Below are 26,008 nucleotides of genomic sequence, written 5' to 3' on the forward strand. Positions count from 1 at the left end.
TTTTTTATTATATTAAATATATTAAATATTTAATTAATTAATTAAATTAATTAAATTATACCTCCTTTTTCTATTAATTAATTAAATCCGGGTACCGGATTTAATTTAATTAATTTAACGGCAGCGCTGCCTACATTTACACCGGTCCTATCCTCGCTATTTTACATATCTCATCTCGAATCCAAATTGACTTTCGCATGTATGCTTCATTAAGGATTGAAGATTTGCAGAAAGATGATAGATATATTAAGGAAACAATGTTGATCATCAATGTTGAACTTGAATTTGGGGTCCTCTTATATAGGTCAAATCTTCACCAGGGTCAGGATCCATGCGAGTAGACATCTTAGCATGACACGTAATCCTTGTGAAATACGCACGGTATAGTTTCTTGTTCTGCATTCACTTGTACTGATACAACAGAATCTCTTCTACCGCAATAAGTACGGTTATTATCTGAAGGCCGATACTTCATATGAACAATGAATTTCTATAATATACCGATGGAAGTACATACCCCCCTCTACGGAACTTTAACGTAGGTAGGTACTAGTAGATAGTAGAAAGCTACCAATTCATCCACCATGGCATGGTTTGCATTTCCACAGCTATGACTGTCATGGCAAATGAAGGCATCGATTGGTAGCTGAACCTTGATGTGCCTCGAAGTTGTGGTACGGAATCCGCCTTTGAGTTACTGATGGATATCTAACCTATCTCGATGGAGACTCCACTGCTTATAGACTTTCAAATACCTGCTCATTGTACTTATACAATCCACTCGGTCATATAGCTGAGAAGAATCACAGCTATTAGACTCCATCCCGCATCAGTATATACAATATACATCGCCCTAATTTCCGTCTCTAGCTATGACATTATTCTTTGTTTGGTGTGATCCAACGAGGACCTGTGTATGAGTGACTTCTTGAATATACAATTCTTTACATGCGGGTGGAACCATGCCCTATCATTATCGTACAAACTCTCTCGAGGCGTGAGAAGTCGTCAAGGCTTTTGAAAGTTCGCTGGAACATAAAGTATAAGCTCCGTTAACAAAAGCTTGTGAGCTGGTCGGATAATTCCACTCAAAATTGGCTTTTACTTCTTTCTGTAGGCGGGTCGTCCAAAACTTCTAATAAAGCGGTCCCATTCTTTGATTTCTTTCTCTCTTCATATCAACAAAAACAACAACATCTCTAGCCTCTATATTCTCATACGTTTGCCATACGCCTACTGGTTTTGCGATACACGACTGGCAAAAGCTCTTTCAAAAATTTCTAAACCCTTTCAACAGCCTTGTGAAGCTCTCAAATCTATTGCAGATATCTTTTGGGAGATATAGCGGACCGAGTCCTATCCCAACATGTCTCTCCAAGCACCAGTCGAAAAGATTACCCAAGAAATTAGCAATCTGGATCTATCATCGACCAAAAACAACAAGAATGATGAAGGTACGCATTATTTATATAAGGTGTCATAGAACATTTCTGTTTTGTTTATATATTCTGACAACAGACGAATAGAAAATCTTCTTTACTACATCGACGAATGTCTCTGCAAGCCTAATATAAAGGCACTATGGCAAAGAATCAACTCAAGGATCCGAGCCTTCATGAGACTCAACCAGATTGAGCAATTCGGACGTCGGTCACCGACCAGACACATCGACTTGTGTGATACACCAGAAGAATGGATGGACTGCGTACTCATGGCACTCGAGAGTCACCGCAACGAGTTGACGGCGGTTGCCTTGTTGGGGACCAGGAACCGATCACGTCGCATCATGAGCATCTTGGACCGCCACAATGAGCTAGAAGAGCAAATGAGGGAGTGTCTCGACGAAGTGGTGGAAGATGCTATCAAAGATGCTAAGCACCGCCAGCGCCGTCTAAGAAAGATGACCAAGCAGAAGCAGAAGAAGATGAACCGCGAGAGTGCTAGAATTGAAGCCCCCAAACGCCAAAAAAGAAAATTCAGGCCATTCTCCCGCTCATCGTCTAGGCTATTTTCCAGTCTCAGAGGGCCGTCCACCAAGATCGAAATGAGACTAAGCCCCGACATCAATGATGGCTTCTTCTTCAAGATTGGCAAGGAGTGGATGAGAAATGTTGCCGCCCTGGACAAGGCCAAAGAGTTGATGCAAAAGCAACAAATACTCATCTCCTTGGCCCATAGTGCGATAGTCTGGGATCCAACGACCGTCTTTTTTCGCGAAGGGAGGATTCAGGGTCAGCTCTGGACGGAAGGATTCAAAGATGAGCATATCCGCAAGGTGGAGGGCGATCTCTGGTGTGTCCAGATGAAATGGAGACCGGAAGAACGAAGCAAGTGGAGGCCCAAGACCATCCACGTCAACGGGAAATTCGGCCGCCAGGACGCAGAGGAGGTCAACTGGGTTCCTATCAGGTACAATTGCCCTGAAGCTGAACTTGACGTCGAGATTTTTATTTACGACGACTTCTATGACGAGGATGAATGGTGTGATTGGGGGGACGGACAAACACTTTGCGATGGCCGGCGTCGCACCATTCTCTCACGAATATTCTGAGGTGACTCAAGGGTTGAGGATGGCAGTTCTTGATATTTGATGGTATCAATGAAGAGATACGCACATCTGTTAGAATGGTTGTTTCTTTTATATGAAGTCATGGGATTATGAATAGCATGTATAGAATTTGTTGGTCATATATAAAGAGAAGGCACTTGTATTGTTAATTTATCATGAGCTCTGCAGACTTGTCACAAATGTGTACCAAGGGGAATCTCCTTCGTTTACATCTAAAACACCACAAACGCCAGCCTAATCTAGAAGCAATTACTGACGTTAATTAGACCTTGTTAAGCTAACTTTGACTCCATCTTTACATGTTGTGGCAAGAGCATAAAGCTCTATCCATTCCGAATCATCAACTGCGCTCATGGTCTCAAATGTCTGCACCATTCTTGACACGAGGTAATACGTTTCCAAGAGGGCAAACTTTTCTATATTGACACGTTAGATTATGCCAAGCTATTTGGTAGCCTCAGATTACTTACGACCAATGCAGATTCGTGGTCCGCCGTTGAAAGGTAGATAATTCCAACCTGGCCTCAAACCATTCCACCTCTCGGGTGCAAATTCTTCAGGATCAGGTCCGAATATCCGAGCGTCTCGATGCATAGCATATATATTGTACATGACGAGATTTCCTTTCTTGATGAGAAGGGGCGAATTGCCATCTTCGCCTCCACCATATGGGAGGACAGTATCTCTCGATGCTTCTCGAGCATTTGTCGGAATCACGGGATGGAGTCGTAAAGCTTCATTGAGATTAGTCAACCGATGCTCACGGAAAAACTCTAGGTCTTTGACTTACACTCTTGGACACACCACTTTAAATACTCCATGTTGTTCAGCTGGTGGTCTGTAGCTGGCTCAACGCCTGCAATGGAGATGACTTCCCTTCTCAGCTTGTCGTATATGTGCGGCTTCTTGGCTAGAATAAAAAACAGGTTGCTTAACAAACAGGCTGTGGTATCACGACTCGCAACCAAGATGTGGAGGATCTGATCCCTAAGCTGCTTTCGATCCGTCGTCACAGCCGAGAGACACTGAAGAACATTGCATCCTATATTTGTAGATTCGCTCTCGTCCTTTTTGTCCAAGGAGGCGTCGATAAAATCGTCAATGTACCTGAACACGCGACTTCGAGCTCTCATGGCGGCGAAGTTGATCGAAAACATCTGAAGTGGACCTAGTTGCATCTTTCTGACAATCTCCGTAGAGCAGGTCAAGTAATCATCAACAAACTGCTTTTCTTTCGCATGACTTGATGCGCGGTCGAGCACGCGCGTCGAATGGCCCATGAGAAAGTCTGTCGCAAAGTCCATAGTGAGCCAGAAAAACAGCGGCTGCAGATCGATCGTGGCCTTGTCATTAGGAATCCTCCTCAGAAGGGCCTGGAAATGCGTCTCGAGCATGTTGACGATGCTCTCCTTGTTTTGCTTCGCAAAGCATGGCCGCAAAACTCCTCGAGCATGCGACCAGGAGTGTCCGTTTAATGTGAAGATGCCGCTTCCAAGAAGTCCCATCATTGCATTGACTCGCAGGCGAGGGAGTTTGAAATCATCAAAGCCAGAGGCGAGAACGTGCTTGATGTTTCGGCTGTCGCATGTGTAGACGGCCTCCCATGTCCATCGTTTGTATGCGTATGTGGCCCCGAGCTGTTGGAACGTCTTGTATGTAGAATCGAGGTATTTTTCGACGGGTTTTGCAAATAGACAATCGTAAATGAAGTCGAATCCGATAAAAGGGTCTTTAACTGGTGCTTTTGATTGCGCATCTTTGCAGCCTTTACTTCGTGAAAGGTGATGCTGGCGAGCTTGCTTATATATACAGTGAAATATGTAAGAGATGAGAAGTAGAATGAAGGAGTAGAGCATTAAATATTGATATTCGAGGAATCCAGACATGGCTAATGGTATTTCACAAGGTATCAAGTCAAAATAAATAGTCTTAAATTTCCTATGACATGAAAAACTTTGGTGTGTTGGGACGAAACAGAGTACGACTCCCATCTCTGAGCCAGCCCAATGAAGCCTCCGTATCATTTAAGCCAAGACACGCTAGTAGTATGCCCAAGCTATTCATTAAGTGTCTGACAGCTGCTCTATGCACATGCTTCTGCTCAAGACCTGTAATTGGAATTCGTCCTGGCTGTGGGCGGTACCTGGCTGGCGGTATCCGGACAATACATGAGGAAAAGGGGCTGCCCTAAGCCTGTTCATAAACGTCACAGCACGTCTGGTCAAGGTGTGTTTCACCAATTCATCTAACAGAATGCCTTGCATACATAGGACCGAATAATATCAATAGTTTCTTCTTTCGTGTTTCTGTTCTCTGCTGTGGAACTTGTGAGCGCATCAACCAGGGTCTAATGGAAGCTCTCATTGACTGAGCATGTCCAGCTGCTGGTTTCTGATTAAGATGGAATAGTATAATAATAGATTGTCAGGACCACGCCAACGTAACCTCTGACACGTTTTGTTCCCAGCAGCTTGGAAATAGCCCTTCGACAGTGACCTCTTTGCGTCAATCCACGATGGGTGTCGCCTTTACCGCTGTTCCTCTCCCGCCGTATGCAGTCACACCCAATGGTCATATCCCCCTGCTTCTTAAAAGAGCCAAGATAGGATGAAAGAGATGCTGACAGCTGTATGTCTCGCAACCGTACAGGATCGTGCTGCTCAGATAGCTCAACGCCGATCGGATGCTGGCCTTGCGCACCGACATGTGTGGAGGAAGCAGATATCCGACACGAGAGCTTCCTTTGTGCCGGGAAATACCGCGCTGACGTGGTTAGCTGCAGGCGTCTGGAGCCAATGGGCGGTGTTTTTCTTCGCATGAGCGACATGAGGACATTACGATATGCAACCACTCGAGACACGACTTGGAAGAGGAGGATCAGAGGTGCGTCTCAATGACATGGTACAAGTCGTATTCGCAGATCAAGGATGATCACGGGGCCAGTACATGGGCTACTTGGCAAAGAAGGTCCCTCTTGAACGAAAAGACTTGACGATAGAGGCTATCTGATACATTTGGTCACGGTTTCTTGGAGTTTCTGCATCCTCTGCCGTTTGATGAAGCCAATAACTTGCTCAGAGACTGCATATGAGCAAGGCTTGGGATTCATTCTTGTCCGGTTCCAAACTGTCAATACGTTACTCTCTGATGTCATGAGAAAGCCGCAATTTCATTGTGTCTTTACTTTATCCGTCAATCTTCGCTACGAAAAACAAAAAGGCTGCTCAACTTACATGGACTTACATGGTTGATCCCAGACACGATCGAATCAAGCGAAATAGATTGGATACCAAGCGAAAGTTGACTTGGCCAGCGTGAGGCGGAGCACGTCAGCATTTTTCAGGCTTCTGCCCTCATGAATTTAAAGTCTCAGACAACATCCCAGATGTGTGTAACTCCGGACCAACAACTCATTACTCTGGAGAGCTTATTTCTGACCTTGTGCGAAGCAAAGTCACGGGCACAGGCAACTACCGTGAACCGCTCCCCCTGTCCGACTTTGCCGTGGAGATTCAGCAATGCGCCGCGTTGGACCCAGTGTCTTGGAGGGAGACGCTGCTTGCCGGTACTCAGAATGCGTACTACGTTATATAGAGCTTCTATTTGGCTCGCTGCCAGGGCGAGTGGCGTTTTCCTAGTCATGTCATTGGGGAGACGCGGCCTATGTATCACAAGAGATACGATGGGTATCAACCAACAGCTGCATGGTTGATCGAATGTGCTTTAGGCTCTCAGGCTAATGGACAAGGTGAAACTGCGTCGCCTGTGTTTGGCACACAACACTTGGAGGAATCTGCTCTACGGAACGGAAACTACGGCGGGCTGTGTGAATAAGATAAAAAGATGGGGATGGAGAAGTACATGCCGGCAACTCTTGGCCTCCAGACTTCATCGTGTCGATTAAATATATGAGGCTATATATCCTCTTGAGACGCCGTCAATTTCGCAATTCAAAGCTTAACATATTCTTTTATGTTTTTCAAATCAACTAACAGCCAATCGCATCAAAAGACTGAGAGAAAAAGAAGAGACAAAGAATAGAAGAGCTCAAGATGGCCCATCGAGAGGATGAAAACGCCATCTCCGACACCACCATTGCAGAGATTCATGGCGAACCCCTCTCTGATCTCGATCAACAGCTCTGGGATATTTTTGCAGCCACAGCTTCCGCCCATCCTGAGAGAGAAGCAATAGTCTCTCTGTGGCAACCCGCAGACACCAGCCACGTATCGGAAGATGAAATCTCGACTGCGCGATCGGAATGTCTCAGATGCTCGTATGGAAACCTCCGGGACAGCGCTGAGCATCTGGCTGACACTCTGGAGAAGCTGGGCGTCGGTGCTGGCATGCATGTCGCCGCTGTGCTTTGGAATTGCGCAGAATGGGGCTTCTTGCTCTGGGCCTGCGTCAAGATCGGGGCTGTCTTCGTCCCCATTGATCCTCGTGCCACAGACGACGTTTGCTTGATGCTCGAGTTCATCACACCGCGCGTGTTAGTGGTCCAGGACACTGAGGCCGCGGTGCTTCTAGATGAAGGAATATCCAAGCCTCCTCCATATCCCCTTCTCCGTATACACTGTGGAAGTTGTTCCATGGATGGCTGGGTCAGCCTCGGCCAACTCCTGGCTCGGGATTTCGCCCTTCAGGGGCTGGAGGCACTCGGTGACACAGACGACGATCAAGGATCGCGCCGAGCCAACGGAAACGCTCCCGCCCTCATTGTCTTCACGAGTGGAACGACGGGCAAGCCCAAAGGATGCCCTCACACAAACCGCAACCTGGTGTCTCAGACCAACAACTATGATGCCAATGCCGACCCGAGCTTTGTCGACCGCTGGCTCGTCCACACGCCTGTGTGCCATGTCTTCGCCATCAACAACGCGCTTCGTGCGTGGCGACACGGCGGCACCGTCGTATTCGCGGCCAAGTCTTTCCACATTGACGCCACGCTCACGGCCTTGGTTCAGGAGAAGTGCACCGTCATGTCAGCCACGCCAACCCTTGCCCGGGCCCTCTTGTCCCACGGCTCGTTCCCGAGCTCACGGGACCTGAACCTGTCTATTGTCTCGCTGTCTGGCACTATGATTGGGCCGGAGCACATACGGCTCTGCAGAGAGGGGCTTGGGGCGCGTGACGCTATCCAGGCTTATGGGATGACTGAAGGGGCGCCAATTGTTAGTTGGTCTCGACAAGATGAGATGCTGGTGGACGGATACCATGCTGGAGTTGGAAAGGTTCTTCCCGGAGCGGCGGTGCGCATTTGTCGTCCAGGGACTCGACAAGTGTTGTCTCGAATGCAAGTTGGAGAGCTCCATATTGCTGGGACTTCGGTGATACACAATTACTTTGGTGATGCTGATAATGAACGGGAAGAAGAACGGCTCTACAATGACATGTCCGGGCGGTGGTTACAGACGGGAGACCAGGCCATGATTGATGACGAGGGGGTTGTCTATATCCTTGGACGTTACAATGACCTGATAATTCGAGGAGGGGAGAATATCAATCCTCTAAAGATTGAGTCTGCGCTATCCGAGATACCAGGCCTTCTCCATGTAAGTCTGTTCACTTATCTCAAGATAGGTCAAGCTAATGAGACGTACAGGTGCTCGTTGTAGGTGTCCCAGATGACATTGCAGGTCAGGTTCCCGTCGCCATTGTCAAGCTTTCTTCAGGGGCATCCAAAGCAAAAGTGATGGAAAAAGCAAGAAACTTGGGGCCTCAATACTCCCTCGATGCAGTATATACACTTGAGGAATTGGGTATCGAAAATATTCCAGTCACATCCCTTGGAAAGCCCAAAAGAGCCATTCTTAGCGATATCGTCTCCAAGCATCGGTTGATCAACCAAAATAGGGCATCCCAGATGGAAAAGAAAGACACAGTGTCGACATTAGAAGATCGTTTGCGAGAAATATGGGATCAGCTAGTGGGAGTCCGTCCCAGCAAGACGGATGATATCTTTTGTATGGCCGATAGCATCACGCTGCTTCGATATTGCGACGCTGTACTTCGAGTACTTGGAAGGCAGCTCTATCTCCAAGATTTGAGTAAACACGCTACGATTGAGAAACAAGCCAAGCTTCTGATTACTAGGGATGTGCCGTCTGAAACAGAAGCTAAAATGGAAAAGCAAAACGTCGTCCAAGTCAACCCGACAGATGACGGCTACACTTTTCTATCCAGAGGGGAACAAGGTTACAACCCCAATCAACATCCGTTGTTTGAGAATAGGGTTAAATACGATGTTATGATCGCTGCTCAAGAGCAAATTGAGAGATTTGGTCTGGATGGATCCGATGTCGAAGATGTCATTCCCATCAGGGGCTCTATGTATCGAACGATTGTCGGCCAACGACCACAGTCATATCGGATTCGTCTCATCTTCCGAATTCATGATGCTTCCATCTCACAGATTTACAACGGACTTTTGAGATGGATAGCATCCCGACCTCTTCTACGAACGGTCCTTCTGGGTACCCAAGGATTACTCTATCATATCGTTGTGCGCCACAGTCAGCATCTCTTTCAAAAGCTGGTGCGTGAGATTGAAGCGAGAACTGAAAAGGAGGCGAAGGATATCTATGAAGACAGCTCTTCAGATACCAACTTTCCCATGTTCATGTTCAGTGCCGTTATTGTCAAGATTCAAGACACGGGACAATATCTGCTATGTATAACTTACAGTCACTCCATAGCCGATGCCTTGACACTCCTGCCCTGGCATCGAGATTTGGATCGACTCATCCACAATCCCGACGTGGTAGTTCCTATGCAAACACCTTATCGACTCTTTGCAGACCTGCTTACAGAGTATCAAGATAGTCTGCCGGCGCAGAGAGCCGTTTCGTTCCATGCTCAACGACTGCGAGGCATTTTACGTTACAAATCCGCATTATGGCCCAAACAACGCTCTCCAGGGATGATGATTGGAAACGATAAAAGTTCATTCTACGCTGCTGAACGCGAAGCCTTCAGAGATTACATATGGAAGGGAGAATGGCACCATCGAGCAGACGAGTTCCGATTTCCACGCCGCAGCAGAATCATACGTCTGCCAAACATGGCAAAAATGCGTGACTTGTACAAACTAGAACCGGCCCTATTCACGAAATGTGCCTTGGTGTTATTCAATGTCATCCAGACAAAATCATCAGTTGCCCTATTCAGCTCGTGGGAAAGTGGCCGTTCATGGCCGTTTGTGCCAGACTGGATAGCAAACACCCTCCCGCCCGCCATGAGCATCGATGGACCTACTGTGGAATGGATCCTAAACATGTTTGAAGCGAAGCGTGAAGAAACGCTCGCAGAATTTGTTCAGCGCATGGTTCTTGAACAAGAGCAGATTCGCCGCCATGAGCATGTGCCATGGGAAAAGGTCGTACAGGAGCTTCGCGAAGAAGGCAACGCAGCCATGGACGCGTCATTCCGACAAGCTTTTGTGTGGGATGTGAGCATGGGAGTAGCAGCATCTCGAGGATTTCGCAGTGATTTCGAGACTCTGGAGCCGGTGGCGCGGTACGACTGGCCAGATTGGTGAGTTGACGAGCATCGTTTGCGAGTGTAGTACATGATGTCGAACAAACTAGCTAACATATGAATGGCAGTGGACTCTTTTGGAGCGCCTTTATGGTGGATGGAGATAATCTCTTCTTCATTGCATCGTGGGATACGGCACAGTTAAACGCGGAAGAAGTAGACGGATATTGTGATGGCTTGGCAGATGTCATGAGGAAGCTTGCTGATGAGGAGAACTGGGATCTGAAGATTGGTGACGTGTTTTCTGAGCTTTGAATGGGAATGACGAGAAGAAAAGGCACCTCTTATTGATTTGTTTGCTTGTAGGTAGCACGCTTGATGGATGAAAGATACAGGTATCTTGGTGTGCATGCTTATAGCTAGGAAGGTATCTCTGCAATAACTTCTCGTTTCACATTCCATTGTCTCTCTATCAGAGATATATGGCCTAATAAGTCGGTAAATCGGAAATCGGCATCTTCTGTTTGTTCATATGTTGTACAATAGATGCTTGAATGGTCATTGTCAATGCAAACGAGCGCCTATTAAAGCCCCTTGCTTGATCTCTCCTCTTACACATTGACCTTTGTTCTTTCTCCCTTTCCTCTCCATCCTTCACTATAATCCAGCTTCAACATTTGAACAACTCTCGTCTCCAAAATCGCGCTCAAATACCACATCAAACCGTCACCATAAACTCAAAGACATGCTCCGACAACGATCCCTCCAACACAGCACCGAGCCTCGCCCCATCAGCGAACTCGGCTGGATCAGAGGCTCTTACAAAACCCATCTCAGCAACTGGCTCATCTCTCAATCCCTTCTCTGGGATCCCTCCATGCTAGCCACCAAGCTCGGCCGTGATATTGAACTGCAAATCACTCGTGACAACCGTGTCTTTGAGGTGGCCAACTTGATGAGAGCCGTCACATACCTGCATGCAGAGTTAGTTTACTATGGGGTATCGACACATAAAGATCCTCTCCAGGTGTGGAGGGACGTCCTGCAGTATTCGAATCCGTGGTTTATCGAAATGAGTCCGAAGTTGAGGGAAATGGTGGAGGAAGAGCGGATTATGATTACGAATGATGATTTTCTAGCGGAATTTGATGCGTTTGTTAAGGAGCAAGGGTTGAATGGCAAGGTTGTCGTGTTGATGAATTGCCCGAATTCCGAGAGATGGGATAAGCAAAACTGTCATTAGGGCTGCTCGATAGATTCCGTCGTATCTTCTACTGAAGAGAGTATATACATAGTACTGACGAGGAGGAGTAAGGGGCTTTTGGAGGGGAATATCGGTTGCATATCAAAGGATTATATACTCTCAAGCTAATTGGAGCTGAAACATGACTTCAAACTAAGATTTTATTCTCAACCCGTTCCTGAAAACTCCTCATTAAGATCCAGGCCCCTAAAACGTCGCATAATTCTCCCCTTGTATCTCACCGTCAACCCTTATCCGTCCAAGCCCTTCAGATTCATCCGAACTGGTAACCTTCCAAATGACAACCGCTCTCAGAAACGCAAGCCCAGAAGTTCCCAAGAAGAAGACACTGCAACTTATCAAGACACACATCACCATTGCATCGTCTTCTCCCACACAATTCATCCACATGGTTGTTGCAGACACGGTAGTCAGAGCAAGGATTGCCGCCTGAAGGTAGAGTAATACAACCGGAGAAAGAATATAAATCTCATGAACGACAAGTGTGATTGATGAGATGATAAGAACAAACGTTGTCGCTAGAGATAGTATGTTGTTTAGCCTAGATGATTGTCAGCGCATTCCACCCCTCTATGCAGAGAGAAAGGCGAGAATCTGGGAGCTTCACACATACATTCCACCAGGAATACCACTCAACCCCCCTTCTTCGTCTTTCCACAAAGACATCCATATAAAAAGTGTCAACACACCCAGTGAAACGCCGCTCTGCAAGGCCAAGACAACTCCATGCATCACGGTATGAAGAATAGCTCTTTGCATCTTCGCCTCTTTTGCTCTCCCAGTCGTGTGGTCCAACAAGTAATCTCGTTCGTTCTCACCATGTCGTGGCAAATCGACAGCCGATGAATCCATCCAAAGATCGCCTCCCATCACATATGGTTGATTCTGCCGCTGCCCCTGACCTTGGCCATAATGATTGTGCCCAGCAAAGCTTGTCGAAGAACTAATCTCAGAGTTGATACCGTAAACGTGAGACGGTCTAGAGGCGGGCGACCAAACAGAACTCCCAGTCCGAGATACAGCTGTGACAGAGGTTGCAATGGGAGAAACGACTTGTACTGTCCCAGAGGAAGAGACGCGATGAGGTGGACGGGCATTCTCGGGAGGTGTAATTGTTCGAGAAGAAGAGGAAGAGGAATAAGATGACGATGATGATGAGGGCGGGAGGGCGGGCGTGATATTTGTCGTCAAAAGGGGAGAGTTTTGATGCCGTCGCTGGAGTTCGGCCATCATTTTCGTCGTGAATCTTTCCCACGCTCTCTCTTGAAGCATAAACAAAGGAAAGAAAACCATTGCAAACGGAAAGAAGAGAGAGTCTTAAGATTTGAGTGGATAAAAATGAACAAACAAAGAACCCCCTTTGACAGAATTGCGAGCCAGCTGTAATCGACTGCCAGCTGGTCGCCTCTCCATCCTTTGGTCACTTGCTTGAGCCAGTGCTGCTTAGAATCAGGTGTCACTAAAACTTCAACCTAGAATAGTATTCAAAGCGTAACAATGTATAATTTGTACAAGCAATAATTCATTATCCTTCATAGAAATGTGGTTATCCCAACGCCGCGGCCCCAAATCCCAGCAAACCCGCTAGCCAATGCTACTACGACAATATTGTTGTTACAAAGGTCTCATACAAACACTCCAAAAACAGGTAAGCAGAAGCCTGCCCTGAATAGCAAAAGGTGATCAACAGGTGCGGCTCAATGATATCTCACACGCCATTCATTCCAAACTCATGCGGGCTTCATCTCCAATCCCCCACTGCCCACCTTCTTTGCCCTGCTTTTGCAGCTCCAGTGCCACCGAAATGTTCAATGAGCTCGTATCATCCTCTCCAGCGATGTCACTAGCAACGTCACTCGTTCTCCTCGGCCTCTGGCTACCACTTCGCCGCTTCTCCTGTCTCTGACTGTCCAGGCGGAGACTATCCCCGGAACGGTCCGTAGTGCGTCTCCTCAGGGTTGGCCAGAACCGTGATGATGTTGTCGAGTGAAGTGAGATTGTATCATCCGCAATCTTTGTATTTAGATCGTCCGCGACCTGGTCTTCGTCTGGTGGGGAGATGATAGGCTCAGCTCGCATCTTTTCGTTGGCGGTGCTATAAGATGTGGTGTGCGGCGGCGACGTAGATTCTGTAGCGTCTAGTTCATGAGCATGAGGAAGTTGGGATTCGTCCACTTCCACCAACTCGGCATCACGATACCACTTTCTGCGGCGTGTCCACCGACCCCATCCATCAAGTCCCCGCCGGCCATTTTGCCACTACAAGGTCAATGTTAATTCAGGGTAGATAATAGGGGAGGAAGCAAGGTCCAATTACCTTGTTGTCATAGTATATCCACCCATTCTTTCCATCGGGACCATCATAATCCACCGTACCCTGCTCTTCAGACTCACTCACGCCATCTACCCGCCATTTGCTACCCTCCACCCACCGCCATCTCATACGACTTCCATCCTCGACTTCAGGAAGCTCAAACTCGTCCCTCGGTGGCACGGCGTTGTTGTGTTCATCTGTCCACGCAGGCCGTTCGTATGCGAAAAGATTAGTTGTCCACCCCAAACCGATCCACCGTCTCTGATTTTCGTAGATGATAAAAGTAAACTTGACGCCGGCGCTTTTAGCATCGTTTCCAGAACCTTTTCGTCGACGGTTCACTTGCAAGCTAGAGGAACTTAGGGATGTTGCCTTGCTCATCTGTGACTCCTTTCCGTTTGTGCCATTCTGACTAGGCGGTGGCTTTGGTGGGTTTTCAAAACGGAGACCAGTAATAGCTCCAGCAAGTTTGCGAACAGTTGCGCTTCTCCAAATAATAGTTCTAGAAACTCGCATCACTCTGGCATGCCATGTCAAGACAATTGATCCTGCAAGTAGCACAACACGTCGAGTAGTAATGATTTTAAATGGGGACATGGTCAGAGCGACCCAAAACGGCGTCACTATAAGGAGGCGCATGAACATGGCAGTGAGTGCTGGCCTGGTGGTTGCGCTGGTAGGGGTTCGCTGAGTGCTTAGAAAGTCGGTCATCTCGAGAAGAGGATCCATGAGGACATTGCATCTGCCTGTAAACTCCTTGAGTGTATCGACGATTTCATCCAACGTCTTCTGATGTTTGGTATTTGTGATTTCCGACCTAGCCCGAGAGTGGCCAGGCTGCTTCCCATTGGGAGTCTCCTCCAGATGATTGCCGCCATTGGCTGTGGCCTTTTTGGAAGTAGAAGCTTCTTTCGTAACTCGCGCTGGCTCAGTCCAGCCACTGCTGCTCAAGGGACTATATCGCCGGCCGTACATACCCGCTATCAGCGCCATGCAGACAACGATGGGGCCGGCTCGCATGAGCACGACATCGCCGTAGAGGACGACCGCCCAGAAGGCGCACAGCAATAGGAAGCTCTGCCAGGGGTCTCCGGTGCTCCATGTTAGGAGCCCGACAAATGTGTTGAGTGGAAGCAAGAAGGGATGGCTATAGGCGAGCGCGCGCGTGATCTGCGGAGGTGTGGCTAGGAGCAACGGGCTCTTCTGGTGAACTAGGACGGTCGATCGACGGCTGTTCCTCGAGGGTGTCGTGGCTGAGAGTGTAACTGGAGAGAATGAGGCGTATGTCGGAGGAGGAGCAGCTACGAGGGAGTCGAAGGCTGGCGGCGAGGCGCCCAGAGACGAGTCGTCGCGGGTAGACATTGGCCGGCCGAGCTGTGAGATCCACGGAAGGTCCTGCGAGTGGAAAATGCGGCAGATGGTCAGCAAGAGTTGCGACAGCTGGAGCTCGAGCACTCGAGCAGATGCGCGACGACAACAGGCGCAAGCACTAGCACGCGGGATTGTCAAGGTGTAATTGTAATCGTAACTGTAATAGCGGCAGCTCGACGACGTAACGACGACGAGGCATCTGGCCAGAGCTCGGATCGTGGCGTCAACGAAGGCTGACGAGAGACAGGCCTAGGCAGCGTGTCTTCATGACATCACCCTAACGAGCCCTATAAAGTTGGGGGATGTCGATCCAATGGCGGGCATCCTCTGTCTTAAATGTGCGCATGGACAAGAGTAAAATAACGAATAACGAATAACGAATAACAAAAAGCAGTTTGCGCAATGTTGGGGAGAAAAGGGTAGAGCGAGCAACGCAGGAAGAGGCAGGGGAAGCAATGTCCGAGTACGAATACCAAGTACAAACAAGAACAAGGGAGCAGAACTCAAGCAAGACTCACAATGGCAGCCATCTAAGGCAGTCCGTCGTCTCCGCCAGCCCAAAACGTCATTGGTCGCGCAACCGCGTCAGGCTGCAGGCAGGAACGGTTTGGAAGTAGATAGAATTTTTACATAAAGTAAAGCAATGGAGAAAAAGGGATGTAAATAAGAAGATATGTATTGGAAGTAAAGTAAAGATGGAAGAAATTCACAGAGAACAGAGTACAGAAGTGAAAAGGTCAGCAGGCCGCAATCGTCCTCATCTCTATTGGCAAGAGCCGAGGGCAGGCTCCTGCTAGCAAACGGATGAGTGCGGGTTGGCCACGTGAGACACCTTGATCGATTTCAATCACATGCAAATCGGGCAGCAGGCATCCCGCGAGCTGATGGGAGCAATACAAGTACTGGGTACCTAATGTATGGTGAGAAATGGGTCTACATAGGGGTACGGGATACCTCGTCCTCCGTTCCAGGTACCTGATTGTCAGCGTTGACGGGCAGCAAGTGCCTTGCAGCGCTCCATAATGTGCCTGAGAGCCCCGTAGCTTTAGGGGATGTGCTAGCTGGAGCCCGCCAGAACCCCAGAGAACATCCATGGATGCTTATATGCATGCAGTGAGGCTGACTCTCAGTACGGCGGTGTCGTTGCCCAGTGATAGCAGATACGAGAAGAAATTGATGATTATAGAAGAAGGTAGCTGAATGCTACCTAGGTAAACACTCCCTATGCATCTTGTATAACCCTTATTCTGCATTCACTTTATTGTTTAATCGCCGCTCCCTACTAACTCACCGGCACATGCAGCCTCCACGCTGGAAATTGCACCCTACAGGGCTCCCCAGTTCCCCCTTCGGCCCTGCGCAACTAAGCTCCCGCGGTGTGTTAGCTGACAGCTGACCAAATCCGGGGAAGTCCTGGCTGCAGAAACGCAGGGACTTGCCGGGTCTCGCACCCAACACAAATTCACAGAGCATGCACAAGAACTAATAATTGTGATTTAACAGTAATACATTGATTATGGAGTATCCTAGCTAGGTATTATTGAATTGCATTTGGTAATATGTTGTCGTCCAGTAAATTTTGAGAAGAATGTGCCAGTGTTGTAGATTTAATTGGCTGTGTTTCTCTCAAGCATCAAGTGATGCAAGCATGTGCCCGAGTTTCAAGTTTTTAGTGGCAGCTGGAGCAAGAGCCTGCGCAAAGACGCCAGTTAGCAAGATTCCCTATGACTGTGGCTTTATGGATGGATGCTGATGGCACAAGTACATACAGTTGGAGCCGCAGCTACAGGCGGAGGTAGAAGAACAGCCGCAGTTTCCGCCGCACATTGTGAATAGGTATGTTGAGATGGTTGGTGTCTTGAAGAAGAAGAAAAAAAGTGAAGAGATGTTGATATGATGTAGTTGAAGTAGTTGCAGAAGATTGAATTATTTGTTTGTGATGAAGAAGAGAAAACATTCATTCTATCAGGAATCTCGTAAGTCTTATATACCCAGCGCTGCGTTATTTGTGCCTGTTTTAGGTCCCTCAAGATGCGTGGTTTGTGCCGATTTGTGGCGGGTGGCAACCGCCCAGCCTCATCCATGACATGACAGGGGGGTTTCTGGAAGACTCCAGCTCTCACAAAGCCCCCAAGACAGACATAATCATATCAATCCCAAGATCTCAGATTACTCATATTTTTCTAGCTATTTTGATGCAACGCTTCTTTTATACTTTTTCTTTCCCCAATGATCCTAGCTCTGAGGAATCTCTCAGACATCAGATGTCACTTTTAGTATTGAAGGCATCCCGCCTCAATGATCATGTCCCTCATGCCCTTCTTCCTCATCACCATCTCCGCTCCAATCCGGAAACCCATCTTCAAATAACTCCTGCAGCATCTTCCTCCTCTCCTCCTCCTCTACCCCATCCTTCCTCATCACCGTCTTCCACTCCTCATACTCCCCATCCGTAAGCAAACACGCATCAAGCATCTTCTCCAAACCCTCATGATCCAATCCTTCGCCAATAAAGACAATCTCATGCCTCCTATCTCCCCACTCGCCGCCCTTGGCAATGTCATGCTGCACCAGAGTATCTATGTCGGGGCTTCCCGTCGTGTACTCTTCTTCCGGCAAAGTGCAAAACCATGAACGTCCTCCCGTGAGAGTGAGCATGGCCCCGGCTTGAGACCATTCGCCAGCGCGGTGAGGTCGTGTGGCCAGGAAGAATTCGCCCTTGGAGCGGAAGAGCCGGGCGAGTGTTGGGTGAGCGCGCTTATTGGCGAGAATCACTTCGTTTGAGGGCATCATCAAGGGGTCGACGTCCATGTCGTTGATGTCTTTGCCATCATCTTGAGAAGATGCCTCGGTTTCGGGAGTCGATGGGGAATGAGAGGGAGATGTCAAATCTGACTTGTCTTCTGTGGACGATTTGGTGCTTGCGTTATCCTCACAATCTACCATTTCAGCATCCTCACCGTCAGACTGCCTTTCGTCTCCCTCTTCTCCTTCATCTTCTTCATCTTCTTCTTCATCATCATCGTCATCGTCAGGATGCTCCATCTGCAAGATAAACTTATCATACAACAGTGCAAAGAGCCGCCTTGGATGGAAAGGCCGGTAACGTGAATAGATGAAGCTTTGCACATTATACTCCTCCGTCTCCGGCTTAGGAGTTACCACATTGCGGCCATTTACCTGGAATATTTGTGTTAGCCTTCCCTAATAAAAATTTACATGGTAAAAAGAAACTATCAGACGGGAAACATACCTCACGCACAGTCATGGCGTGCAAATCCTGCAGCCAACCATACCCGGTTTGCGCACGTCCGAGATCGAAGAGGCCTGTGTTGACCAGCTCCTTGACGTCCACTTTGCTATACTTGGACTCTAATATCTTGGCCCGGTGGTTCAGCTGTTTAACAAGATCAAGTACCCGGGCCTTTGTCTCGTCGTTGATCTGGTTCATTCGTCAGTCTTCAAATCAAGATAATCTTTTCGTGGCCAGCCTTACCATATCAATCTTGTTCAAGATGATCACGTCCGCAAACTCAATCTGGTCAACCATAAGGTCCGACACGGATCTCTCATCTTCCGGAACAACATCATCTCTCCGTCCAGACAATAAATCAGCTGTATCAAAGTCGTTCAGCATCGTAAAAGCATCAATGACCGTAACGGTCGTGTCCAAATGGGCGAATTTTTCTAGCCCTCCGGCTTTCTTCCTATACCACGATTAGTCACAACGATAACAAGAGGCAACCGTCCCACAAGATATTTGAAGCTTACAGTTTGTTCAAAACCTTAATCATGTCTTCGTCAAGTTCAGCAGTGCCTTCGCCTTCAGTCAAGAGGCTCATCTGCTCTGCAAGGCGAGAATCAAAAGTTTCAGCAACCTGCTCTGGCTCACTAATGCCACTGCTTTCAATGATGATGTAGTCAAATTTCTGAAGCTGAGAGATGCGCACAAGCTCCTCGAGCAAGTCTCCTCTCAAAGTACAGCAGATGCATCCATTCTGTAGCGCAATGATCTTTTCATTAGTTTTTGTAAGGGTGTGAGTCTTTTGAATGAGAGATGCATCAACATTGATACTACGCGAATTTCAGTACTTTTTTTCCCCAACAGCAGACCACCGTAATACCTACGCTCCAATGTCATTCACCACAACAGCTATACGAAGCCCATGGTTGCTTTTTAAAATGTGCTGTAATAGCGTTGTCTTGCCTGACCCCTGAAGAGAGTTTCGTTTTCAGCAAACTCCAGACTAGATTTGTGTACAGCAAAGCAGATGTGGCCAACTCACTAGAAAACCAGACAGGAGCGTCACAGGTAAAGGCTTGGATGGCACCAAGTCTTCCGACTTTTTGCTCTTCTTTGACTTAGTGGTTCGTCGCAACCCCATTGTGATGAGGAAGTTTGGCTGGAGTCAATATCTTGCACAAAGCAGAACTTGTAGGAAATTTGTTCAAAAGAAGAAACGAGAAATTGTTTAGGATTTTAAATCGTAATTGCCTGATACTTTATTATATAGCATTCATAAATGATCATAATAAAACAATTAAAAGAAAAAAAAGATATAATCGTGGGCCATCAAGGTTGTCACGTCAGTGCCATCAAGGTGCTGACGATGATACTTGCTTCACTTAGGCGCGTCATCACGGACCCAGCCATTGGATCAGACAATGCTCAGACCCAAAGATAATTCGTTTTCATTTATCATCGCAAGTTATTGCTATTGTGATTGGCCAGTCTGTCTTCAAGACAGATGATGTGGTAGATAATTGCTACGCTATGAATAATGAACGTATGATTATTGGTGCGCACGGATTGGTCTGCCCATATCAATACATGACGCTCAGATCGTCCGTCAAAGTGAAACTAACATCTCCCTCTGAATAAAAAAAAACCCCCTGTAACTCCAGTCATGCTGGCCTACCCAATGGCCTCTGATGATTACGCCTCAAGACTCAAAAGACTCCAGTTTCGTCGCTGCAATGAGCGTTCAGATCAACGACTTTTACATAATGCAGCAGTTTCCCCCAGTTCCTGCCTGGCATTGCTCCAAGTAGCTTGCGTCGTCAGAGGTCCCTTCGGCGAGATTGTACTTGCGTATCGGGCCCTTTACTGTCAGGGTCTGTTCTCCTTCGGGGTTCCACCATCGTAGGACCTGGAGCAGTGTGCCCTGGCTGTTGTCAAGGCCAATCTCCCATCTGCCAGCCGAGACAGTGGTTTCACACTCCTGCTTAGGGAAGTGGTACTCTGGAAGGAATATAATGGTAGGGGAGTCATCGGCTGCAGCCTGGGGAGCTGAAACTTTGATGCTAAAGGTGCATTTACGTAGGTCAAAGCCAGAAGAGAGCAGCTTCCCTGCCACAACGGTTGGTGTTGGGCGGATGAAAGCTTCTGCAGCACGGTAGCCCGGAGCGTTTGCTAGCTCAGGGTCTTTATCGGAGGGGGCAGAGCTGATTGATGGGTTCGTAAGCGTGCGCTGAAGATTTCCCGGATTCACTCCAGCATCATCCAGAGTTTCCGCGGTAACAATAGTGGCGCCAGGTTTGACCAAGCTCGTAGTTGATTGATCAAACGCATGCTCGCTCAGTATGGATGATGTCTCGGGGAGCTTGTCGTCCACAGAAATGATGGATAAATCCTCTCCGTTCCATTGATCTCCCCTCTCGTGATCGTTTGTTGTAGAGTACACCCACAGACAGTACCCTTCCATTCCTGATCCTTCAGCCGCAAAATAGTTGGCATCCAGTGCCGCGGACTGGCTCGAGTAGTCTCCTGTCTTGTATGCCTTTTTATCATCCATATCGTAGGGAATACCAAATTCTGTCATCAGGCAAGGATGATTGCCTGCCCGATCAAGACCTTCTTGTCTAAGAGTTGCCAACTGGTCCCTTAAGCAGTTCCGAATAGCTGTCTCTCCAATTCTAATAGCAAACGCAGGGTGCCAATACTTGCCCCGAAGCACACCAACAACGTCGACATTCCAACTACTGTTCCAATGCTTTGTCATGAGGGTGATGCCGTCATAGAAATGAGGGGTGAAAGCCATCCTTGGATCATCGTCCTCTGTGCCTTTGATCTCGGGAGGAAGCTCCAAAGTCGGATACTGCATGAGCATGATACAGTCCTTGTGCTGGGCGCGACAAGCTTTGCTGTACTTCCTCCAAAAGTCCAGGAAATAGGTGTTTGTGAACTCCGGGTAGTCAATCGTTTTCCCAGTATTTGGATTCTTCGAAAAATAGTCCTTCTTCAGGAGGGTATCTGTTGCGATATCCCACACGCCGTGTTGGGCCCAGATGCATTCGCCAAGCTTCCACCCAGCATCACGCTTCCATCCATACCTCGAGTCGTCGTATCCTTCAGGCAGCCAGGCAAATTCGCCATGCGGATCCACAAGCTTGGTGCCCGTCTTGTATGGACCAAGTCCTCCCATGTCCCAGGTATCAACTTCACACGCCCTTCCCATGCCTGTTAGGAAAGTCTGCCACATTGTTGGGCACGTTCCCTTTTTGAGAGGGTGCTCTTTGGGAATGACGCTCAAATCAACGTATCCGGTCATGCCTCGGTTCGGCTCGTTCATGCTCTCCCAACCAATGACGACTTCGTTTTCGAGATCCCCAGCCTCGTGGATGCGCTTCGCAAGATGGGCACATGCGTCGATGAAGTGGTTCTGTAGGTAATCTTGAATGTTGACGCCGTCGATGATGCACTTGGGTGCGAAATCCCTGCCGGCAAAGAAAAAGGTGAAGATGGTGCCAGCAGCAAGTCGGTAGTAGTTGGTGGACCAAATCATCTTGGGGAAACTATCTGGCTCGGGGTAGGTATTATGAACGATGGCCGCCTCGGTAGCAGCAAAGCTCTGGGGGTTTAGTCCACAGGCATAGATGGTCCACATGGGGGCTCCAGAGCCGCCGGTGAACCTGGACCAGACATCCTGGTGGGGGTCCATGAAGACGTAGAAGCCATAGGATTTGGCAATTCTCAAGACCTCAATGGTGTGCTGTATGTATTCCTCGTCGTAGATGCCGGGACCGGCAGCCTCAAGGGCCTCCCAGGTAAACAGATATCGAATCGTGTTGAATCCGAACCGCCGGATCCTCGCAAAGTGCATCGGTGCATCTTGTTTGGTAAACGGTCGCTGGTGGAAGGTCACATTGTCGCCGTCGAAGAAGTCGTCGCCGACATGAGACGGCTGGTTGGGCTCGCTTGGCAGTTTCGTGTCTCCAGCAACATTGATGCCGCGAAGAACAATCTGGCGGCCTTGGGCATCGCGGAACTGGCCATCTTCGATCGTCAGGCGAAAGGAAGCCATGGTTCTCACCAGGCAGCGAATTGGATCGAATGGAATTGAATCCACTCGTCGGTTATCACGATTAAATGAATGGCCGACGTACAGTAAAAAGGGAGCAAACGCAAAAGAATGGAGGTGAGGAGTGATGACGGAAGACGGTTTACTAGTCTAGAGCCTCTCCAAACGAGTGAGCACATTGGATGTCACCAGACAGATTCAGTTACCGGAAACTCCATTGCCCCACTAGCAAGATAGCGGTCTCACAGTCGCCACAGCTAGAGACTGCTAGAGCCTAAACTGGCAAACGGCGAACCCCACAGCGGCTAGGACTGCGATCTGTGTTGCTCTGTTTCCCCGATTTCTCCAATTCGGCAGATCCGGGTGGCAATGGATGCCGATTGCGAATACGAACATCGAGATGATGTGCCGTGTTGATTGCTTGAATACGCGTAGAGGCATGAATTAACCAACAGAAGGACAGTGCATTCTACTTGTGTGTTATTACATTTACAGTGGCTGGGATACAACACTAACTGAGGTATGGACGGATCTATCCTCACAATTATTCGGACTGCAGGGTAAAGCACCATCGAACATGTATAAACCAATCGTCAATTAACAATAGTTGTCTGTGCAATACAATACATTGGATATATCAAAACAAAACCATCCTCGTTATACACGACAAGATCAAAGCAAACCCAAGTAATCATTATACACTTCGCCAGAGCCAAGCCATCTCTTCATCACACTCGTTCCCCTAATTATCAATAACCAATACCCACCGGTCCTTCATTGTTTGTTGCCTGCACACCCTGGGCATAACTCTGATCTATTGCAGATTCACTCGCTCTTGGCTGGTATACTCCAAACTGTAACTCTTCCCGAGAAAAATCACTCGGTCGGCTTTGACCCAATTCTACTGGCTCGAGAACTGATAGCTGAGTACCTGTATCACGCCCTAGGAGATGGGCAGCTCGAAACGGCTCCAGGTCTTCTACTTCTGTCGTACCCCATATCAAACCCTCATACAGTTCTGGCCTGGGCTTTGGGCTTCCGAGGATGTATCGTTGAATAAGCCAGGGCAGGTATTCGAATACCTGGAAACGCATAAACTTTCTTTTGGAAACCGCAAAGATGTGGTCTAGCTCTTCAAGAGTGCGACGCTTTGTCTCTTCTACTAGTAAGAAGACCATGACTAGAGCGACGATGTTGAGACCAGAGAAGAGGCCCAAGGCTCCGATTGCTTTAAGACCTGCATTCACACTTTGTGGCCATTAGCCTAAGATATCCTATGTAATGGTCTGTATCTTCACTTACCTGGGATAGACGATGGATAAGATGCCGGCAAAGCCCAAGTTGATTGCAATTGCCCAAGAAGCCCCCTGATATACAATTAGGATGGTTAAAACATTTGAAGGATTGACTCGATAACCTACCGCTTCTCTATGAGATAGAGGGAAGCTTTCTGAAGCAAGGGTAAACGGGATCGGGCCTAGACCTGGAGAATATACAGCAGCGAAGACTACTTGGATATTAGATTGAACTCCATAGACGAATGGGGGTTTATCACTCATACCATATAAGAAGAAGGCAGCAACCCCAATTCTGATACTCTCAGTCGAAATAGTGCACGATAAAGCGGCAGCGAGCATGAACAAGGCTGTGAAAGGCAACGTTCCTAAAAGCCACTTTCGCCTACCAAGTGTATCAATACTTCTCACAGCAGGCAGGCCGCATAGAAAATTGATTGCCCCTATTCGTTGAGCGGTTAGCATCTCGTACTACAAGAAGAACCTGACAACTGGGAATGTATTTACCAAAGCCTAGACTGTATGCCATTGGGATAATTTTCGAGTGTTGTTCATCTTTGCTACTGGCGCCGGCGAAGAGGGTTCCTAATTACCATGAGCTTGGAGCTAAGTCTGTCTACATTACTCATGGCTTACCTGAATAAACGGCCAAAACATTGACTGTGGCTTTGTTAGAGCATGCCGCATTAGAGGAAATGTTTTGTTTAACTTACTTCCACAAAGTTGCTGGGCTAGATTGACTGTCGAAGTAGAGATGAGAGCATTATACAGGCGCCTCTGTTGGAATAACTGCATGTACTGCCTCAAAAAGTCTCGCATAACCCACATGAATCCCGGAGATCGAAAGGCATGGGGGTCCATATCACCCAATCCCATAGCTTGTTGCTCGAGCGATTTATACACAAGATATATGTCTCGTAATGCTTGGAGCTGCCATCTCGTTAACTTCACAAGGTCCATTTGAAGAAGAGCAAAGACGGACAAACCTCTGTATTTCGGATCCTCCTCATGCACGTGTATGCCTTTTGAACGTCATAGTTGGGTCCCTTTATCAGATGAAAACGAGGGGACTCTGGACAGAAAAACATGGCGATTATGAAGAGTACTAGACTCGGCACCGTGGGAGATGCGTTGATGAGTGCTAGTGTCGTCTCATTCGACTGAGCTCTTGTGAAGATGAGATTGAAAGCGAAGCCAAGCATGATACCGAATGCGACCCTTTCTTGTATGTCAATTGACGGTATCACCCCGATATCCATGTATGTTGTCTTACCATAATTGCCAGGCTAGAATGGCAGATCCACGCCAGAATCCGACAGCAGTTTCTCCAGCAAGAATTGGCGTACTGACGGCCTTGATCCCCATGCCTAATCAACCATTAGTTTATTAAACGCGAAGAGCCTTCCTTTGGCCAGACATACCGATGCCATTGACAATCCGGATTCCGAATAGCTGATACCAGGTCTTTGCGAAAGCTGCACCAATAGAACCTGCCAAAATGAGGAATGCAGCGACGCAGATGCCTCCGCGTCTGCCAAACCAATAATTAATTGGCAGCGAGAGAGGGCATCCAACTAGTGCGGCAACAAAGAATGGGACGGCATTGGTAGCCCCAAACTTCCAATTATCCGAACTGGAGGGTTTGATGTGTTCGTGGAGGCCCCATTCTTCTTTATACAGAGAAGCGCCGTTAAAAGACGATTGAACAAAGCCTGTTGCGAAAAGAAGAGGTTAGAAGAGAGAGAAGAGTTGACGAATGATGTATTCCTACCTTGCAATAGCGCGGCAATGGAAACAGTGAGGATAACAATTAGCATGCCCTTTTCACTGAAAGGAACGTCTCTCTCTCTCTGCAAAGCATGTTTCTCCTCCGCCGTCAACTGTACCGGCAGGTCGGATTCAAAACGGTATGAGGTTGCCTTTCGTCTTGCAACCTCATCGTATGTACGAATGTCCTTTGCGACTCGAGCGGCACGTAAAAGGTTCTCGTATTTGACGGATGGCAGATGGTTGTCGACAAAGGATCGGACATCCGTCTGCAATTCTTCGTCCGTGAGGTGGACTAATCCACTCAACTTCTGTCAAAGATCTATTCAAGTTTTCAAATCTTCTTTTGGCAACCGCATACCTAGAGGGTTTTCGATGATAGCATTGCCATTGGGGCGTCTGCCTCGAGTTGTAGCTGAATATTGGCTTTCATTGCGAGCCGAGGCGCCTGTATTTCGACCCGACGAAGCCATCACGGATGCTGGAATCGCCAATTATACTGATTGACTGAAGCAACAGTGATGATACCGACTTTTGAAAGATTCTTAAGAACAAGGAAAAATTGCAGGTTTGCGACATTAGCGGGTATAAGTCGCAACAACAATAGGACGCTCGAGTCACCTTGAAGACCGGGCGCCTCATATTCTG

The 26,008-nt window shown here is 47.9% G+C and overlaps 9 protein-coding genes across 9 annotated transcripts; 3 read left to right on the top strand and 6 right to left on the bottom strand.

The window, feature by feature from the left end:
- Positions 1–1,366: 1,366 nt before the first annotated feature.
- On the top strand, positions 1,367–2,551 carry V8C40DRAFT_270848 (uncharacterized protein; the record flags this gene model as incomplete). Its single annotated transcript, XM_083220224.1, has 2 exons — positions 1,367–1,454; positions 1,527–2,551. 2 exons carry the CDS (start codon positions 1,367–1,369, stop codon positions 2,549–2,551), a joined length of 1,113 nt encoding a protein of 370 aa, XP_083067707.1.
- Positions 2,552–2,827: 276 nt separating this feature from the next.
- On the bottom strand, positions 2,828–4,455 carry V8C40DRAFT_278111 (cytochrome P450; the record flags this gene model as incomplete). Its single annotated transcript, XM_083221035.1, has 3 exons — positions 2,828–2,985; positions 3,040–3,303; positions 3,360–4,455. 3 exons carry the CDS (start codon positions 4,453–4,455, stop codon positions 2,828–2,830), a joined length of 1,518 nt encoding a protein of 505 aa, XP_083067708.1.
- Positions 4,456–6,621: 2,166 nt separating this feature from the next.
- V8C40DRAFT_283889 (class I adenylate-forming enzyme family protein) lies at positions 6,622–10,363 on the top strand (the record flags this gene model as incomplete). The annotated part of the gene is made up of 3 exons (XM_083222057.1): positions 6,622–8,124; positions 8,175–10,087; positions 10,177–10,363. 3 exons carry the CDS (start codon positions 6,622–6,624, stop codon positions 10,361–10,363), a joined length of 3,603 nt encoding a protein of 1,200 aa, XP_083067709.1.
- A 430-nt stretch (positions 10,364–10,793) lies between these two features.
- V8C40DRAFT_270851 (uncharacterized protein) lies at positions 10,794–11,291 on the top strand (the record flags this gene model as incomplete). The annotated part of the gene is made up of 1 exon (XM_083220225.1): positions 10,794–11,291. The coding sequence occupies one exon, from the start codon at positions 10,794–10,796 to the stop codon at positions 11,289–11,291; it is 498 nt and encodes a 165-aa protein (XP_083067710.1).
- A 207-nt stretch (positions 11,292–11,498) lies between these two features.
- On the bottom strand, positions 11,499–12,542 carry V8C40DRAFT_278113 (uncharacterized protein; the record flags this gene model as incomplete). The annotated part of the gene is made up of 2 exons (XM_083221036.1): positions 11,499–11,853; positions 11,926–12,542. 2 exons carry the CDS (start codon positions 12,540–12,542, stop codon positions 11,499–11,501), a joined length of 972 nt encoding a protein of 323 aa, XP_083067711.1.
- A 236-nt stretch (positions 12,543–12,778) lies between these two features.
- Positions 12,779–15,472, bottom strand: V8C40DRAFT_257739 (PEX28-32 family peroxisomal membrane protein). The gene is made up of 2 exons (XM_083218563.1): positions 13,630–15,472; positions 12,779–13,571 (listed from the first exon to the last, which is right to left on the bottom strand). Exons 1-2 carry the CDS (start codon positions 14,986–14,988, stop codon positions 13,032–13,034), a joined length of 1,899 nt encoding a protein of 632 aa, XP_083067712.1. The 5' UTR covers positions 14,989–15,472; the 3' UTR covers positions 12,779–13,031.
- A 1,723-nt stretch (positions 15,473–17,195) lies between these two features.
- On the bottom strand, positions 17,196–19,382 carry V8C40DRAFT_283894 (cobW domain-containing protein; the record flags this gene model as incomplete). The annotated part of the gene is made up of 6 exons (XM_083222058.1): positions 17,196–18,177; positions 18,251–18,439; positions 18,494–18,704; positions 18,769–19,071; positions 19,126–19,211; positions 19,284–19,382. 6 exons carry the CDS (start codon positions 19,380–19,382, stop codon positions 17,293–17,295), a joined length of 1,773 nt encoding a protein of 590 aa, XP_083067713.1. The 3' UTR covers positions 17,196–17,292.
- A 282-nt stretch (positions 19,383–19,664) lies between these two features.
- On the bottom strand, positions 19,665–22,428 carry V8C40DRAFT_257746 (hydrolase). The gene has a single exon (XM_083218564.1). It carries the CDS (start codon positions 22,299–22,301, stop codon positions 19,998–20,000), a length of 2,304 nt encoding a protein of 767 aa, XP_083067714.1. The 5' UTR covers positions 22,302–22,428; the 3' UTR covers positions 19,665–19,997.
- A 619-nt stretch (positions 22,429–23,047) lies between these two features.
- V8C40DRAFT_278117 (uncharacterized protein) lies at positions 23,048–25,833 on the bottom strand (the record flags this gene model as incomplete). Its single annotated transcript, XM_083221037.1, has 10 exons — positions 23,048–23,546; positions 23,601–23,665; positions 23,882–24,036; positions 24,101–24,178; positions 24,307–24,523; positions 24,580–24,811; positions 24,867–24,960; positions 25,015–25,305; positions 25,365–25,655; positions 25,722–25,833. 10 exons carry the CDS (start codon positions 25,831–25,833, stop codon positions 23,048–23,050), a joined length of 2,034 nt encoding a protein of 677 aa, XP_083067715.1.
- Between the last annotated feature and the right edge of the window lie 175 nt (positions 25,834–26,008).

This window comes from Trichoderma camerunense, assembly GCF_050948025.1.
Source record: "Trichoderma camerunense strain CBS 138272 chromosome Unknown V8C40scaffold_26, whole genome shotgun sequence".
In the NCBI taxonomy this organism is placed as follows: Eukaryota; Fungi; Ascomycota; class Sordariomycetes; order Hypocreales; family Hypocreaceae; genus Trichoderma; species Trichoderma camerunense.

Bases quoted from the DNA above. Each gene is read 5' to 3' on its own strand.
- V8C40DRAFT_257739 (XM_083218563.1), bottom strand. From the start codon at position 14,988: ATGTCTACCCGCGACGACTCGTCTCTGGGCGCCTCGCCGCCAGCCTTC. The intron at 13,572-13,629 runs GTAATTGGACCT...TTGACCTTGTAG, and splicing joins GGATATACTATGACAACAAG to TGGCAAAATGGCCGGCGGGG.
- V8C40DRAFT_257746 (XM_083218564.1), bottom strand. From the start codon at position 22,301: ATGGCTTCCTTTCGCCTGACGATCGAAGATGGCCAGTTCCGCGATGCC.